The sequence below is a fragment of the Caretta caretta genome, chromosome 8 (genome assembly GCF_965140235.1).
Source record: "Caretta caretta isolate rCarCar2 chromosome 8, rCarCar1.hap1, whole genome shotgun sequence".
Taxonomy (NCBI): domain Eukaryota; kingdom Metazoa; phylum Chordata; order Testudines; family Cheloniidae; genus Caretta; species Caretta caretta.
The window spans coordinates 55,650,927-55,669,528 of NC_134213.1; the positions used below are offsets into that span (position 1 = coordinate 55,650,927).

The 18,602-nt window shown below is 44.0% G+C and overlaps 1 protein-coding gene across 5 annotated transcripts in view; it reads left to right on the top strand.

Moving 5' to 3' along the window:
* Positions 1–18,602, top strand: part of RGL1 (ral guanine nucleotide dissociation stimulator like 1) — a 157,270-nt gene that overhangs the window by 117,334 nt on the left and 21,334 nt on the right. For all 5 annotated transcript variants that reach the window (XM_048860422.2, XM_048860425.2, XM_048860426.2 and 2 more), the window contains 4 exons: positions 8,700–8,803; positions 10,147–10,231; positions 15,089–15,178; positions 17,635–17,721. In XM_048860422.2, the coding sequence (XP_048716379.1) occupies positions 8,700–8,803; positions 10,147–10,231; positions 15,089–15,178; positions 17,635–17,721 (366 nt within the window). The remainder of the gene's footprint in view (positions 1–8,699; positions 8,804–10,146; positions 10,232–15,088; positions 15,179–17,634; positions 17,722–18,602) is intronic.

The following is an 18,602-nucleotide window of genomic DNA, read 5'->3' on the forward strand; positions in this document are numbered from 1 at the left end:
AGACTGGGTGGTTGCTTCTGTAGCCCATTTACTCACTCAGATATGTGTTTTGCTTACACACAGTCAAATGTTAATGAGTGAAGAGGATGCATGCTCATTTTTGTGTCCCCTTGTTGCATCCTTATTTGAAAGTTTGTCCCATTTGTTGTTTTGAGAGGGGAGTTCTCCAATATCCCTTAATTTTTCTGCCCTTTTACTCCTCTTCACCCCTTTTATTAAAGACCTCCACAGTGCTGATAACCTGCCCCATAATCTGGGACAGGCAGGGTCTGGATGAAGCTCCCTCTAGAGCATCGGTCAGTCAGAGGGGGTCAATGGACAGTGACAGGTGTTCTCCCTTTGAGAGACTCAGTGCAATAATTCTGCAGCATTCTCTCTTAGTCCTTGATGCCATGAGGGTGCGGAGTAGGGGTGAGAAACCAAGCTCCATTCTAAGCGAGGGCCTTTCCATATGGTAGTACTCTGTGTTATTAATAGACCAGTGGACCCCCAAGGCCTAAATTTATTAATACTCATTTATCAACTATCCTGGAATGATTGCATCCCTCTTGATGCTTCATGACTTCTGAGTAAACTGTGTGAGATGATTCAGGGATAATCTTTAAATATCATAAGAACGGCCATATTGGATCATATCAATGGTCTATCTAGCCCAGTATCCTGTCTCTGACAGTGGCCAGTACCAGAACTTCATAGAATCATAGAATATCAGGGTTGGAAGGGACCCCTGAAGGTCATCTAGTCCAACCCCCCGCTCGAAGCAGGACCAATTCCCAGTTAAATCATCCCAGCCAGGGCTTTGTCAAGCCTGACCTTAAAAACCTCTAAGGAAGGAGATTCTACCACCTCCCTAGGTAACGCATTCCAGTGTTTCACCACCCTCTTAGTGAAAAAGTTTTTCCTAATATCCAATCTAAACCTCCCCCACTGCAACTTGAGACCATTACTCCTCGTTCTGTCATCTGCTACCATTGAGAACAGTCTAGAGCCATCCTCTTTGGAACCCCCTTTCAGGTAGTTGAAAGCAGCTATCAAATCCCCCCTCATTCTTCTCTTCTGCAGGCTAAACAATCCCAGCTCCCTCAGCCTCTCCTCATAAGTCATGTGTTCTAGACCCCTAATCATTTTTTTTGCCCTTCGCTGGACTCTCTCCAATTTATCCACATCCTTCTTTTAGTGTGGGGCCCAAAACTGGACACAGTACTCCAGATGAGGCCTCACCAATGTCGAATAGAGGGGAACGATCACGTCCCTCGATCTGCTCGCTATGCCCCTACTTATACATCCCAAAATGCCATTGGCCTTCTTGGCAACAAGGGCACACTGCTGACTCATATCCAGCTTCTCGTCCACTGTCACCCCTAGGTCCTTTTCCGCAGAACTGCTGCCTAGCCATTCGGTCCCTAGTCTGTAGCGGTGCATTGGATTCTTCCGTCCTAAGTGCAGGACCCTGCACTTATCCTTATTGAACCTCATCAGATTTCTTTTGGCCCAATCCTCCAATTTGTCTAGGTCCTTCTGTATCCTATCCCTCCCCTCCAGCGTATCTACCACTCCTCCCAGTTTAGTATCATCCGCAAATTTGCTGAGAGTGCAATCCACACCATCCTCCAGATCATTTATGAAGATATTGAACAAAACCGGCCCCAGGACCGACCCTTGGGGCACTCCACTTGATACCGGCTGCCAACTAGACATGGAGCCATTGATCACTACCCGTTGAGCCCGACAATCTAGCCAGCTTTCTACCCACCTTATAGTGCATTCATCCAGCCCATACTTCCTTAACTTGCTGACAAGAATACTGTGGGAGACCGTGTCAAAAGCTTTGCTAAAGTCAAGAAACAATACATCCACTGCTTTCCCTTCATCCGCAGAACCAGTAATCTCATCATAAAAGGCGATTAGATTAGTCAGGCATGACCTTCCCTTGGTGAATCCATGCTGGCTGTTCCTGATCACTTTCTTCTCATGCAAGTGCATCAGGATTGATTCTTTGAGGACCTGCTCCATGATTTTTCCAGGGACTGAGGTGAGGCTGACTGGCCTGTAGTTCCCAGGATCCTCCTTCTTCCCTTTTTTAAAGATTGGCACTACATTAGCCTTTTTCCAGTCATCCGGGACTTCCCCCGTTCGCCACGAGTTTTCAAAGATAATGGCCAATGGCTCTGCAATCACAGCCGCCAATTCCTTCAGCACTCTCGGATGCAACTCGTCCGGCCCCATGGACTTGTGCACATCCAGCTTTTCTAAATAGTCCCTAACCACCTCTGTCTCCACAGAGGGCTGGCCATCTCTTCCCCATTTTGTGATGCCCAGCGCAGCAGTCTGGGAGCTGACCTTGTTAGTGAAGACAGAGGCAAAAAAAGCATTGAGTACATTAGCTTTTTCCACATCCTCTGTCACTAGGTTGCCTCCCTCATTCAGTAAGGGGCCCACACTTTCCTTGGCTTTCTTCTTGTTGCCAACATACCTGAAGAAACCCTTCTTGTTACTCTTGACATCTCTTGCTAGCTGCAGCTCCAGGTGCGATTTGGCCCTCCTGATATCATTCCTACATGCCCGAGCAATATTTTTATACACTTCCCTGGTCATATGTCCAACCTTCCACTTCTTGTAAGCTTCTTTTTTATGTTTAAGATCCGCTAGGATTTCACCATTAAGCCAAGCTGGTCGCCTGCCATATTTACTATTCTTTCAACTCATCGGGATGGTTTGTCCCTGTAACCTCAACAGGGATTCCTTGAAATACAGCCAGCTCTCCTGGACTCCTTTCCCCTTCAAGTTAGTCCCCCAGGGGATCCTGGCCATCCGTTCCCTGAGGGAGTCGAAGTCTGCTTTCCTGAAGTCCAGGGTCCGTATCCTGCTGCTTACCTTTCTTCCCTGCGTCAGGATCCTGAACTCAACCAACTCATGGTCACTGCCCCCCAGATTCCCATCCACTTTTGCTTCCCCCACTAATTCTACCCGGTTTGTGAGCAGCAGGTCAAGAAAAGCGCCCCCCCTAGTTGGCTCCTCTAGCACTTGCGCCAGGAAATTGTCCCCTACGCTTTCCAAAAACTTCCTGGATTGTCTATGCACCGCTGTATTGCTCTCCCAACAGATATCAGGAAAATTAAAGTCACCCATGAGAATCAGGGCATGCGACCTAGTAGCTTCCGTGAGCTGCCGGAAGAAAGCCTCATCTGCCTCATCCCCCTGGTCCGGTGGTCTATAGCAGACTCCCACCACTACATCACTCTTGTTGCACACACTTCTAAACTTAATCCAGAGACACTCAGGTTTTTCTACAGTTTCGTACCGGAGCTCTGAGCAGTCATACTGCTCCCTTACATACAGTGCTACTCCCCCACCTTTTCTGCCCTGCCTGTCCTTCCTGAACAGTTTATAACCATCCATGACAGTACTCCAGTCATGTGAGTTATCCCACCAAGTCTCTGTTATTCCAATCACGTCATAGTTCCTTGACATCACCAGGACCTCCAGTTCTCCCTGCTTGTTTCCAAGGCTTTGTGCATTTGTATATAAGCACTTGAGATAACCTGTTGATCGCCCCTCATTCCCAGTATGAGGCAGGAGCCCTCCCCTCACAGACATTCCTGCCTGTGCTTCCTCCCGGTATCCCGCTTTCCCACTTACCTCAGGGCTTTGGTCTCCTTCCCCCAGTGAACCTAGTTTAAAGCCCTCCTCACTAGGTTAGCCAGCCTGCTGGCAAAGATGCTCTTCCCTCTCTTCGTAAGATGGAGCCCGTCTCTGCCCAGCACTCCTCCTTCATGGAACACCATCCCATGGTCAAAGAATCCAAAGCCTTCTCTCCGACACCACCTGCGTAGCCATTCGTTGACTTCCACGATTCGATGGTTCCTACCCAGGCCTTTTCCTTCCACGGGGAGGATGGACGAGAACACCACTTGCGCCTCCAACTCCTTTATCCTTCTTCCCAGAGCCACGTAGTCCGCAGTGATCCGCTCAAGGTCATTCTTGGCAGTATCATTGGTGCCCACGTGGAGAAGCAGGAAGGGGTAGCGATCCGAGGGCTTGATGAGTCTCGGCAGTCTCTCCGTCACATCGCGAATCTTAGCTCCTGGCAAGCAGCAGACTTCTCGATTTTCCCGGTCAGGGCGGCAGATAGATGACTCAGTCCCCCGGAGGAGAGAGTCCCCGACCACCACCACCCGCCTTCTCCTCTTGGGAGTGGTGGTCGTGGAACTCCCAACCTCAGGACATCGCATCTCATGCCTTGCAACCAGCGGAGTCTCCTTCTGCTTTCTCGCCCCAGACATATCATCTGGTCCACTCTCCGCAATGGTACCTGTGGAGAGAACATGAAAGCGGTTAGTTACCTGTGTCTGTGTTACTGGAACCCGGATATTCCGCTTACCTCTTCTGGAGGTCACATGTTGCCAAGCTTCTTCACTGGCCTCTTGGCTCCTCTGTGCAACCTGCTCTATATCTTTAGAGCTTTGTGCCCCTAGAAGCCTATCCTGAGTTTTGTCCAGAAAATCCTCAGTTTCTCGTATGCAACGCAGGGTCGTTACCTGTTGCTCCAGACCTTCAATCTTCTCTTCCAATATGGAGACCAGCTTGCACTTTGTACAGACAAAGTCGCTTCTGTCCTGTGGAAGAAAGACAAACATGGCACATCCAGTGCAGGTCACAACAGCTGAACCCCCCCCTTCCATATCACCTTCCTACTATGAGCTTCCTCAGAGCAGTTTGCAAGACGTAAGCCTCACTGGGCTCACTCCAGGCAAACTCCTGCTGTGAGCTGCTCTGCTGTCCCCCGCTGCTCAGCTGGTTCACCGCCGCTCAGCTGGTTCGCGAAGCTCTGGCTATTTTTAAACAGCCAGGCTTCCCTGACGCAAACAAACAGACACCCTAATGCCCGCCCCCCTGCAGGCTAGCAGCCAATCAGACACTCACTCAGGCTCTCACACTGCCCCTCCCAGCAAACACACGCTCGGATACTTCCTCAGCAAGCAAACAAACACACCCTCGGATACTTACCAGTCCCAGGCAAACTCCTGCTGTGAGCTGCTCTGCTCACTTCACGGGGGAGTGTTCAAAACAGGGCAGTTGGAGTCCTCCAACCCTGTCTTCTCATCCCAGCTTCTGGCAGTCAGAGGTTTAGGGTTGCCTTGGACGTGGGGTTGCATCCCTGATCATCGTAGCTAATAGCCATTGATGGACCTATTTTCCAAGAATTTATCCAGTTTTTTTCAACCCAGTTATAGGATGTTGTGATGGCAAAAACTATGGCAATGAGTTCCACAGGTTAACTGTGTGTTATGTGGAAAAAATACTTTCCCTTGTTTGTATTAAACCTGCTGCCTGTTCATGTCTTCGGGTAACCCCTGTTTTTTGTATTGTGTGAAAGGGTAAATAACACTTCTCTATTCACTTTTTCTATACCAGTCATCATTTTATAGACCTATATCAAATTCTCCCCCTCCCCCGCACTCCCCCCCCCCCCCCCCCGTCATCACTTTTCTAATCTGAAGAGCCCTAATCTTTTTAGTCTCTCCTTGTATGGAAGCCATTGCTTGCCCTTCTCTGAACCTTTTCTAGTTCCACTATATCCTTTTATGAGATGGGGCAAATAGAACTGGATACAACATTCAAGGGCTGGGCAAAGAAATATGAGTAAAACAGTAAAAGGTGCTTCCTGTGTCCTTTGCTTTAATCCCAGTTTGTGTTTCTCCTGTTTCAAATGGGAAACTGGGCTTCTGAGCAAATGGAAACGATTTTGAAGGAATCAAATGCAAGTGAGATTCTATGTATCAGCTACCAGAAATACGAAATCCCTTAGAAATAATTCGTCTTCAACAGGTAATTGTAATTTCTTTCCTTCCCCATTTATAAATCCCATAAACTTAAAACATGAAATCACCGAACTAGATATTTTTCTTACTTAAACACAAACATATTTCAAAGTAAAGTAAATGGGAAGACAGGTAAATGATCAGATGCAAAATTGATAATAGTAATAGTAAAAGTATTTTGGGGAAAAAGCAGAAAAATTAAGTTATTGCTCATAGTATTGTGGTTTTGAATAACCCTTGACACTGCAATATATTTGCTTACTGAATCATTTTCTGTGTCCAGTGGGCATGCTCACTAGTTTGTAGTTACAGATTTACTCAAAAGAACAGAAGAAATGTTAGAACAGGCCGTCTGGTTCAAGATGCCTGCCCTTTCTTTGCTTCATCTTAATCCTGTTTCCTGGCTTTTTCTCCATACCCCATGTGTCTCTCAAACTCCTTTTTACTCTTTGCTTCAGTTGCTTTCCTTAGTAATTGATTCCATATGTTTCTCACTTGTTTGCATGATATCATTTTGTCTGAGTTCCTTTAGCGACCCGAGTTTCCTAGATTGTATCTTCTGTTGGATGCTTCATGAACTGTGCTCATGAGGGCTGGGCTGCTGGCACTGAGATAGTTTTGTTTTAATGCTTCAGTGTTCCTTTAAAAATAAATCTAACGTACATTAAAGAATCGTGGATTCTTGCAAAGAGATACAAAATAAGCAATACTTAAAAAATCAGGACAAATATTGAGTTTTCCAAGCTTAATATGTTTTTATGCCTCTAGAAGTAAAATTGTTAGTATAGGCATCTAGACAGGTGGGAATGGATGGCTCAGGGAACTCTGCTGGCTGACTCTGGGCAAGTTGCTTCAGCTTTCTGTGCCTCCGTTTCCCCACCTGTAAAACAGGGCTAATGATCACTCCTTTGTAAAGCACTTTGAGCTTGACTGATGAAAAGTGCGCATAAGGGCTGGGTATTAGTATGGGAAGTAGTGTCTTTCACCTCTACATTGGCAATTCTGATTCAGCCTAAATCAGTAGTTGACCAATTTCTGTTATCATCTGATGGTTCTTTGATGGCCAGTGTGAAATGACTTTGATGGTATCAGTCTTGTTTTCTGGTACACAGGTGTTGATCACAAAAACCATCATCAAAAGGTATTAACGGACACCCTTGTTTGGAAGTAGAGGTGAAGCATTGTATGGAGATTAAGCTATTTTCTCATTCCTAGGGGTGATCCCTCAAGGACAGGGGATGCATACAAAGAGGGTAGTAGGAGTGGCAGGGGAAGTCTGGACTGTCACTGCCCACATAGTATCTGATCTTTGGACTTCAGCCTCCAGGACTGTCAATCCAGTATCTTTCACCAGGCCTAAATTCACACACAAAATTAAATACTGCAGCCCTAGCTGAACCCATGAAGAATGCATGTGCACACTCAGTCAAGTAATTGCACAGGCAGAATGGCTAGCTACTCAAACAGTTACCTACTTCTAAATGGAATTGCTTATTTTGCATGCAGAAATGAATGTTTTGCATATTTAGGTGCCTGTGCTTGAGAATCTGCCCGTTAAAGTGGAATTAGTCACTAAAAAATTATATGTTTTTTCTAACGGCCAGCGCTTCAAACTCCACTTCGGAGTTAAAATTACTGAGCAAGAATGGCCAATTTTCTACATTAAATATTTTCTTTAAAAATAAAAAAGGAATCACTAATTGCCTATTAAAATTCCTTTTTTGAAATGAAGGTTATTTTTGAGTATTTCAGGTACAGGAAAGCTTCTGATTGTTTTATGTTTGTGTCACTTAAAAAGAGGCAAAGCAATTCTTAAAAAAATACTTGAGGCAGAAAAATGTTGGCTAAAGTTTAGCCTGCAGTGAATTAAATAAACATCTGAAAACATGGACCTATAATGGGAGTCCTGATGTTTTTCTTAAATACAGTGGAAGCTGTAAACTAAAGATGGGCCCACACTGGCACCTACTATCCCAACCTCTTTCACGTTTGGAGAGCAGGGTGTTTCAGGATCAGATTTCTGGATCCAAACCATCCCCTATGGTTTGGGTTCTGAGCTGAGCCCAAACCAAGAAGAAGCCTGTTTTCTACTGTTGCCAAAGATCTTGTGAGAAAGCTGTTTTGTGAGATTTTGGCGCAAGGTGCCAGAAATCGTACAAGAATAGCTTTCAAGCTTTTGGTGTCATCAGGTCTGACCCTGAACTTTTGAATAATGGCTTTGGCCCCAACTACAGTCTTTTGATACCAACCTTAGTACAAACCTAGCCCAAATGCCATCACCATATGCTCTGTTACTCTCTGATATTAACATTATAAGGTAAATTCTTAAACAGCATCTAAAGTTGTACACAGCTCATGCTCATAAACATGAGTAACGTTAGAGTAACGTTAAAAATGTGACTTTTAATGTTAATATTGGAGACTAGCAGAGCAGGTGGTGTTTGCATGTGCGTGCATGAACTGCTGGGCTGTGGACACACTTTCATGAGTTCTTCGGAGAGCGGGTTGGTCGCAGGCCCCAACTTTCCCCGGCAGGGGGAGATGGTAATTATAAAGTGCTTGTTAATAGGATAAAGTTTGTTTTCTTTAGCTTGACTTCAAAGACCCACCTCCACTAGTATTTTTACTAGGAGAGCTGGAAGCTATTAAAAAAAAACATGAAAGTGAAGAAAACAAGGATTAAGTGCCAAAATCTATAAAGGTTTTGGTAGGTGGGGAGGGAGAGAGGAGCCATTTTTGATGCCCTATGTTTGTACAGCTGCCTATAGAGTAGTAAGAATTCACTGCAGCTGTGAGATTAGAAAAACAGGAAATCGCCAGCTCACTTGTAATATTGATCTTTAACTCCCCTTTATTTTTTAATCCCTCCCTTTACAGGAATGTAGGATCCTGAAGAATTTTTCCTCCTTGAGGGCCATTGTTTCAGCACTACAGTCCAACTCCATCTACCGGTTAAAGAAGACCTGGGCGTCTGTTCCAAAGTAATCCTCCCACTGTCCTTTTATATCCTTTCCGCTATGACTGGCCCACAACAAAAACAAAGTACAGTTATGCTTAGGGCATGTCTATAGTACAAACTTTTGCTGACCCAAATAATGTCGGCATAAGACCGCCACAATTAGTATATTGTTTGTGAGCGTGCATACTTGGCTTCCTGCGTTAGCAATGTGCATGCTCACCAAGAGTGCTTGTGTCGATGCACGGTGATGTGCACCATGGGTAGATAGCCTAGTGTGCATCCCCCCACCATCCAATCCACTGTCTTTTGGGAAGTTTTTGGCAAAGCACGGTGGGGCAGATGTGAGTCATGCAAGGGTGACTGGGAGCAAGAGGTCAGTTTCCCAGCATGCAACTGTCTCCGTTCCATAATGTTACCTAGATCTCATAATTTTCATGCCTTTTTTAAAAATCCCACAAACCCACGCAGCCGTCCTCACTGTCCCCCATTTCTGACAGAAGCATGGAGCCTGCACAGCTCTGCACTACTGTCATAAGCATCGCAAGCACAGGACGCACAATCCTCTGGTATTTGCAGAGCCGTAAGAAAAAAACTAATCAGCATGGAACATGACGATTTCTTGGAGGACAGATTGCTGTGGGACATAGCAAATCAAGGTGATTGGTGGCATTCACAGGGTAGCTGCCGATGTTGGAGCACCGCTTCTGGGCCCGAGAAACAAGCACTGACTGGTGGGATTGCATCATAACGCAGACTTGGGATGATGAGCAGCGGCTTCAGAACTTTCGGATACTCAAGGCCACGTTCCTGGATCTGTGTGCTGAGCTCAACCCAACCCTCCAGAGCAAGGACACCAAGAGGAGAGCTGCACTGACAGCAAAGAAGCAAGCAGCAATCGCACTGTGGAAACTTGCAATGCCAGATTGCTACCGGTCAGTGGGCAATCATTTTGGAGTTGGAAAATCCACTCTGGGGGCTGTTGTGCGTGCAAGACCATTACGACTGTGACTCTCGGCAACGTGCAGGACATAGTGGATGGATCTGAAGCAATGGGATTCCCAGGCTGCAGTGGAGCACTGGACGGCACGCATATCCCTATTTTGGCACCATACAACCTTACCACGGAGAACATCAACAGAAAGGGTTACTTTTCATGGTTATGCAATCTTGCAAAATGCTGAGCCAGCAGCAATAGGAGTTGAGGAGGCTCAGCACCTCAGTGGATGGGTCTCAGTGCTGACCCACCTTTTACATGTTTGATTGTTGTCTAGTCCTTCATCACTGTGGAAAACTGGATAATAATGATGTAGACTTGATTTAGGGTGCTTTGTAATCAATAATTGACTTAATTCCTCTTCTGCCTAGGGACAGGATGCTGATGTTTGAAGAGCTGTCCGATATCTTCTCAGACCATGACAATTATCTGACTAGTAGAGAGCTGCTAATGAAGGTGAGAATGAGGCTGAGACCAAGAGTTATGAGCTGTGTCAGTGTTGAACTCCGCCCTTTCCCTAACCAGTCGCCCAAACCCACCCCCCGGCTCCATTGTAGGGAGCCTTACAGAGCACAGTTCTGTGACATGCAAGGAGTGTGCATGCCTGCTTCCTGTGTGACCTTTCTGCCCTGGCACAGCAGAATTGCATTGGTTCCACTTGCACTGAGGCCATACACAAATGGAAGGTTGGGATGGATTATGGGATTTGTCTACTAGTGAACAGGTGCTCTAGAAGGTGTTGAGGTACCTGTTGTCTCACTGAGGAGCGCAGCTCAAAGAAGTTGCAAAATAGCACAACGGCAAAGGATGCAGAAGTACTTCCCACAAATACAGCTGTTCTAGATAGCCTTTCCATTAGTCATAAATTCATCTAGAAAGGTTCGGTACTGACGAGCATAAAAAAATACAGAGACCAGATTCTCAGCAGCTGTAAATTGTCATAGCTCTTTGACTGCAGTGGGAGTGATGCCAGTTTACTCCAGCTGAGGATTTCATCCAAGATGTTCGTCCAAACTATCCCCACCTTCTTGGAACTACAAAACAGGGCTGGGAATCTGGAAGGAGCAGGCTTCCTGCTGTGTGTGTGGCCAGAAATGCCACAGAACAGTCTATGCTGCAGTAGTCTGGGAATTCTGCTGTCAGACCGGATAAACCCCAAAAGTTCAGAGGTCCCTAAAAATGAGAGATACTGGCAGGGAAACATGTTGGTATGAACCTTCTAGAAACTAAGGGAAAGTTCAGTTAGTTTTCTCTGAGCTCTGTCTAATTCACTCTGTTTCTATCCAGTCTATATCTAGTCTGTCTAGGAGTTTATCGTTCACCTCAGCATTATCGTGTCAAGCACTGAGTTTTGGGCAAAGGTTCAGCGGTGGCGGGTGATTTTATTCAAACTTGGTGGGCAGTAGCTATTTATGAGCCATTTATGAAAACATTTTACAGCAGGTGAAGCGGTAATAAATATTGCGTGGAGTCCATATCTATCCAGAGCAGTTTAATTAACTAAATGTTAAACATCCCCGAGAACAGACCTATTGGATCCTGCCAGCTCTTACTCTGCAAACCATTCTGAAGACAATGAAATGAGCTTATGATGATCTCGCGCATCTGTTCTATTAACTTCGTTCCACTCGTGACAACCCCAAGACTTGCTTCAGATGAAGCCTGGAACTCTCTCTTTCCTAATTGTGAGGACTGCCACATCCTTGAATAGTCTCCCCAAGGAAGTTGTAGCAGACTCATCGCTTGAGACATCTAAAGCTGGAGTGGATCAAAACAGCTGAATGTACTTTTGACAGGGCAGCATCTCTCTCCTGTCTCTTTTCTAGATACAAACTGCTGGGAGACCTTCTTCTGTTCAAACACCTTGAACAATTTATTAGTGTTCTCCCCATCACTTGTGCAGCATTGTGTTTACAAGCATACTGTTCTTGGTTCACTCAGCCAAGAAGTGTGGAGACAGAAAGGATTTTCCCCCGCGAGATCTCTCCTGGCTCTGACTTGCAAAAGCCTGCCAGTCTCTCTCTGCTCCCCTCAGCATCTCCTTCCTGTGCCTTTTCTATTTTCTAATCTAATGAACTCATTAGCCTTTTGGGCTCTCCTCAGCCCATCCCAGCCTATCAGTTAGGCACAGCATTACCCCTCAGGTTTATTCTGGGGGTGATCATAGAATCATAGACTTTAAGGTCCGAAGGGACCATTATGATCGTCTAGCCTGACCTCCTGCACAACGCAGGCCACAGAGTCTCACCCACCCCCTCCTGTAACAAACCCCTAACCTCTGTCTGAGCTATTGAAGTCCTCAAATCATGGTTTAAAGACTTGAAGGGGCAGAGAATCCTCCAGCAAGTGACCCGTGCCCCACGCTGCAGAGGAAGGCGAAAAAACCCCAGGGACTCTGCCAATCTGCCCTGGAAGAAAATTCCTTCCCAACCCCAAATATGACGATCAGCTAGATCCTGAGTATGTGGGCAAGACTCACCAGTTAGACATAATTGACATAATTGTTGGTCAGTGCTCAGAATGCTGGTACAGCTACTGTTGCCCAACGCTCTGTCACAGTACTGTATGGAATAAGCCAGAAGTGGCTTGGTGGGTGAACCAAGAGGTCTTTCCATCTCTAAAATCTAGAGCACTACAATCCTGCTGCACCATGTGCATGAGTATTTCTTCTGTGGTTTGTAGCTTATTTAAATCAGCTTCTGTACCAAATGATGAGAGAATAACCAATGTGATACCAATTTTTAAAAGGGCTCCAGAGGTGATCCTGGCAATTACAGGCCAATAAGCCTGACTTCAGTACCAGGCAAATTGATTGAAAATATAGAATTATCAGACACATAGATGAACATAATTTGTTGGGGAAGAATCAACATGGCTTTTGTAAAGGGAAATCATGCCTCACCAATCTACTAGAATTCGTTGAGGGGGTCGACAAGCATGTGGACAAGGGGGATTCAGTGGATATAGTGTACTTAGATTTTCAGAAAGCCTTTGACAAGGTCCCTCACCCAAGGCTCTTAAGCAAAGTAAGCTGTCATAGGCTAAGAGGGAAGGTCCTCTCATGGATCGGTAACTGGTTAGAAGATAGGAAACAAAGGATAGGAATAAATGGTCCATTTTCAGGATGGAGAGAGGTAAATAGTGGTGTCCCCCAGGGGTCTGTACTGGGACCACTCCTATACTGATAAATGATCTAGTAAAAGGGGTAAACAGTGAGGTGATAAAATTTGCAGATGATACAAAACTGCTAAAGATAGTTAGTCCAAAACAGACTGACGAGCTACAAAGGGATCTCACAAAACTGGGTGACTGGGTAACAAAATGGCAAATGAAATTCAATGTTGATAAATGCAAAGTAATGCACATTGGAAAGCATAATCCCAACTATACATATAAAATGATGGGGTCTAAATTCGCTGTTACCACCAAGGAGAGAGAGATCTGAAAACATCCACTGAATGTGCAGTGGCAGTCAATAAAGCTGACAGAATATTGGGGATCATTAAGAAAGGGATAGATAATAAAGACAGAAAATATCATGTTGCCTCTATATAAATCCATGGTATGCCCATATCTTGAATACTGTGTGCAGATGTGGTCGCACCATCTCAAAAAAGATATATTGGAATTGGAAAAGCTTCAGAAAAGTGCAACACAAATGATTAGGGGTATGGAACACCTTCCATATGAGAAGGGATTAATAAGATTGGGACTTTTTGGTTTGGAAAAGAGGCGACTAAGGGGGATATGATAGAGGTCTATAAAATCATGACTGGTATGGACAAAGTAAATAAGGAAATGTTATTTACGCCTTCTCATAACACAAGTACTAGAGGTTACCAAAATGAAATTAATAGGCAGCAGGTTTAAAACAAACAAAAGGAAGTATTTCTTCACACAAAATGGAGGACCTGTGGAACTCTTTGCCAGAGGATGTTGTGAAGGCCAAGAATATAACAGGGTTCAAAAAAGAACTAAATAAATTCATGGAGGATAGGTCCATCAATGGCTATTAGCCAGGGTGGCAGGAATGGTGTCTCTAGCCTCTGTTTGTTTGCCAGAAGCTGGGAGTGGACTACAGGGGATGGATCACTTGATGATTACCTGTTCTGTTCATTCCCCCTGGGGCACCTGGCATTGGCCACTGTCGGAAGTCAGGATTCTGGGCTAGATGGACCTTTGGTCTGACCCAGTATGGCCATTCTTATGGGAGTCCAGGCTACTAAGTTCCATTTCTGTCTCCAAAAGAAAAGGAGGACTTGTGGCACCTTAGAGACTAACCAATTTATTTGAGCATAAGCTTTCGTGAGCTACAGCTGTAGCTCACGAAAGCTTATGCTCAAATAAATTGGTTAGTCTCTAAGGTGCCACAAGTACTCCTTTTCTTTTTGCAAATACAGGTTGTTTTTGCAAATACACGGCTGTTACTCTGAAACCTGTCATTTCTGGCTCTGCAACTTACTGTTATATGGCCTGGGCAAGTCACTAAAACTCCTTGTTTTCCCCAGCTATAAAATAGGTGTTGTATTACTCATCTATCTGATAGGAATGTTGGGAGTCTTGATTAATTAACATTTATAAAGTACCTTGAGATCCTGCAAAAGGAGCTTTACAAATGCAAATTATTATTTATTGTTGTTTTGGGATTCACTAGAAAAAGGGGGTCATAATCTCAGAAATAAATTAATGCCATAAGGCAAAGGCTACAGAACTGTTATGAAATGTGGCTCCCGTTCATACAGTTATTGGAAAACCTAAATCCCTCAGCCTCGAATTGTGCAAATCTAAAACAAACACTTTTATTTCATGAATGTCTCCTTATTACTCAGAAAACCGTAAAGGTTAGTCATCATATCATAGAGTCACTGTATAAAAAAAGAAAAACACCATTGTGTTACATAACAGAGGGGGAGATGTTTATTTGTAAAACTGCTGATTGTGAAATAAGTTAGAGGTCTAAGGACAAAAACCCAGAAGCTGGGTTCGGATGAAATATATGATGCATATTCAAGCTTCTTGAATTTGAAAGTGTCAGTTGATTTGTGGTTCTTCTAAGCTTCGCCTGGGCCAGGACTGTTTTGCAGACAAACTTCCTTGTGGGAATTTGGTACAATTGTTTCCAACAAACCCCAGAAGTGCAGAAGCATAAATGTTTGGTTTTTTTTGTTTTTTTGTTTTTAAACAAGCAAAAAAGTTAAGCTCGCATTTCTGAACCTCAGGGCAGTGTGGATTGGGCTCAGTTGTGTGAAATTTCATGTATTTCAATGCTACCAATAATGTCCCCCGTTAATTGCCCTTTCATTCACTCCATAGGAAGGAACATCCAAGTTTGCAAATCTGGACAGTAGTGTGAAAGAGAACCAGAAAAGGACCCAGAGGCGGCTTCAGCTCCAGAAAGATATGGTGTGTGCAGCATGCTATTCTCTCTTTTCTCTGAATTTATACTTGGGATAATCCTATCTGTAGTGAATTATACATAGAAGCAAAATCCAGAAATGCATTTTAAGAAAAAGAGCACATAGCACATTATACACTTAAAAATTGCAAAACATGCATTATACCATGCAAAAACCCTAGAGTCAATACAACAGTGAGGGTGAGCAATCAAGTACACTGTGTCAAGGAACTTAACAGTGAAGATTGAACACTCAGCCTTAACTCTGTTCCTTTTTACACATGACCTAAAATAGTCTTTCTGCATATATTTCTATAAACAGACATTACAGTATAAACCAGAACATGAACAGGAGTTTGTAATACATCTTTATGTACTGTACAGATATTATATGGTGGGTGCTGAACTGCCAAGCTGTAACAGCATCATTGTATGCAGTGGTGGTGTAGCCATGTCAGGTCACAGGATATTAGGGAGACAAGGTGGGTGAGGTAATATGTTTTATAGGACCAACTTCAGTTAGGGAGAGAGACAAGTTTTGGAGCTTATGCAGAACTCTTCTTCCAGTTTCCCAGCCCTGAAATAGAGCTCTGTGTAAGCTCAAAAGTGTGTGTCTCTCACCAGCAGAATGTGGTCCAATAAAAGAGATCACTTCCCCCACCTTGTCTCTCTAAGCTGTCACAAGGATGACCAGAGAGCAAATGTGAAAAATCGGGACAGGAGATGGGGGGGGGGGTAATAGGCACCTATATGAGACTAAGCCCCAAATATTGGGACTGTCCCTATAAAATCGGGACATCTGGTCACCCAGCCTGTCACTGAGCAGATAATTTGAAAAAAGAAAAGGAGTACTTGTGGCACCTTAGAGACTAACCAATTTATTTATTAGTCTCTAAGGTGCCACAAGTACTCCTTTTCTTTTTGCGAATACAGACTAACACGGCTGTTACTCTGAAACCAGATAATTTGAGAATCCCAGCTGTCCTGTGCTCCAAAAACTCCCATAAATTTACTAAAATGCCACAGGAAGTGTATTTACAAAACATAAGTATCTATCAAATGCCTGAAATAAGGACGTGCTGATGGCTGTAAAAGACTGGAGGAGTTGGAGGAGAAGTGGTGGTGTCAGAGTGTTTGCTGTTGCACCAATCGCCACTTGTCTGTCCACAGCAGGAGTAAACAAGGGTGCCTAGAGCTACTTCCTTCACTTCCACCTCCATCTACCCAGTGCCCAGGCCAGCTTCTCAGGATTGGATATAGGACTGAGGACTTGGGCCTTAATTTCAAGACTTTCCGAAATTTATTCAAACTGCCGCATGAGACAGCAATAAATGATTGATGGCTGTAGGCAGATATCCATAGCCTCTGACTGGCTGGTTGTCTTTCCTAAGGAAGCATGGGAGCTCTTATTCAGACTCCAGTAGCAATCGCTATTACCCTTTAAACAAAGCTGTGTGAAAATAACCAATTTTTACTTGGTAAAATGTTTACTGCAAAAAACCAAACATTTTATGATATTACGGGAAAATTAGTTCTGGTCAAGGGGAAATTGTCATTCACTTCAGCGAGTTCATGAAACACACAGGCACTCCCAGGATTTTTGAGAGATCCGCTTAATTTTTATGGAATTTGGACGGATTTTTATAGGAGATGATTCCATAAGACGTGCCTGTTTCCATTTTTGCCAGTGAAAACTGCTTTTTACCCTGATGAAACTGGAATGTTTGCTGAAACAAACAGCTTTCTCAGACAAACTGACTAGGAGGAGAGATCTGGAAACTGGAGGAAATGGAAGCAAAAGCTGGCTTTCATTTTTGTTGACTGGCAGATATATGAATCTTTTTGCTGGTTTTAGTAGCAGTGAGAATTTTTTTCTCACTGATGTAGAATCAACCCTGACTCCAAATAAGGTAGAAGACTTCAGAAGATTGAAAGTTGAGTCCTGAGTTAATTAGAACACAGTGATTATCCCAAGGAGGACGTACCCAGCTTGGAAGGAATGTGAATGTAATCACACAATTTTATAACTTCATTAAAAAGCAAAGACCCACAGAGATGAGCCATAGAAAAAGGCTGTTTACACAAGGTGTTAGGAGCCATCTGCACAGTCTGAAGGGAGCTGTGGGATGCTGGCTTTTGTGCTCCTTTTAGCATATTTTACACTCATTCCACCTGTAGGACAGCAGTAGGAATTCTGTGTGCAGGAACTAGTGTTGCAGAGGCCCTGAATATATCCACTCTTCAAAATCCAGTTGTTCATTTGAATAACAATGGCCCCATCCCACTCCCATTGAAGTCAACGGCAAAATTCCTATTGATTTAAATGGAACAGAATCAGACCCAGAATTTTACTGCAGGCTTTCAGCTGACTACTCTCTGTATAATATTTTATATCATAATGTAGCGGCTTGAATTCATAGCCTCTCTCTGACAATTAACCAGACACTGTTCTGATTGTATGCAGGGAGTCATGCAGGGTACAGTCCCCTACCTTGGCACCTTTCTTACAGACCTGACCATGCTTGACACAGCGCTGCAGGACTATATAGAGGTAGGTTTGTGCAGCTTCTTGAATTCTAACCCCTCTCCCTGCAGTTGTGATAATTGGGCCAGCAAATTTACTAGCCACCACTAAGGACAAATCTTGATGGTTCTGTATGTTCCGCTTTTGTCACATTCTCGTATGAAACATTCACAGACTTATAGAGGAGTGTGCAATGTCAAAAGTTATAGATGGGGAGGATGAGCAATATTTTTATTAGGAAAAAAAGATCTCTACTAAATTTAATAATGGAGCTTATTTACTAGGGCATTCTTAAGTGTGGTACTTTATGCTCAAAATTTATATTTTGCTTGAAAAAACCCTAATGAGAGTATAAAAGTTTTTATTATTTTATTTTAATTAAAACTTTTTTAAAAAAATAAACTTCCACCTTCTGTGTTGGGAAACTCAATACCACAATTTTGTCTTAAGTTCAGCTCTTCAGCTTGAGAAGTTAAGTTCTTCAACATGGTCTTAGCTCATTTTGTAATCATTTGAGCACTGAAGTTCTTCGTGGGGAAGGATTCTCCCTCCTCTTCAGCTGGCCAACCTTAGTGTAGGCAGGGAAGGACAGGACCAAGAGATTCTGACCAGGGGGCAAAGGTTCCATAGCATTTCAAAGGTGAATAGAATGGATGGATCTGGCGGCGAATGAGAGAACTGGACAAATCACAGATGAATTATGAGTGAATGGGACATGTGTGGCCAGGTGAGTGTGACCAAAGAGCAATGAGAGAGAATGTGGGGGGTGATTTGCAGGAGAATATCTTGCACTCTAGGGCCAGCATTTTGAAACTTGGCTGTTTGAAGTTAGGCTTCTAAATCCTTATTTAGGCACCTGTATAAAAATGGTCTGATTTTCAGAAGTTTTAAACCCCTCAAATCCCAGG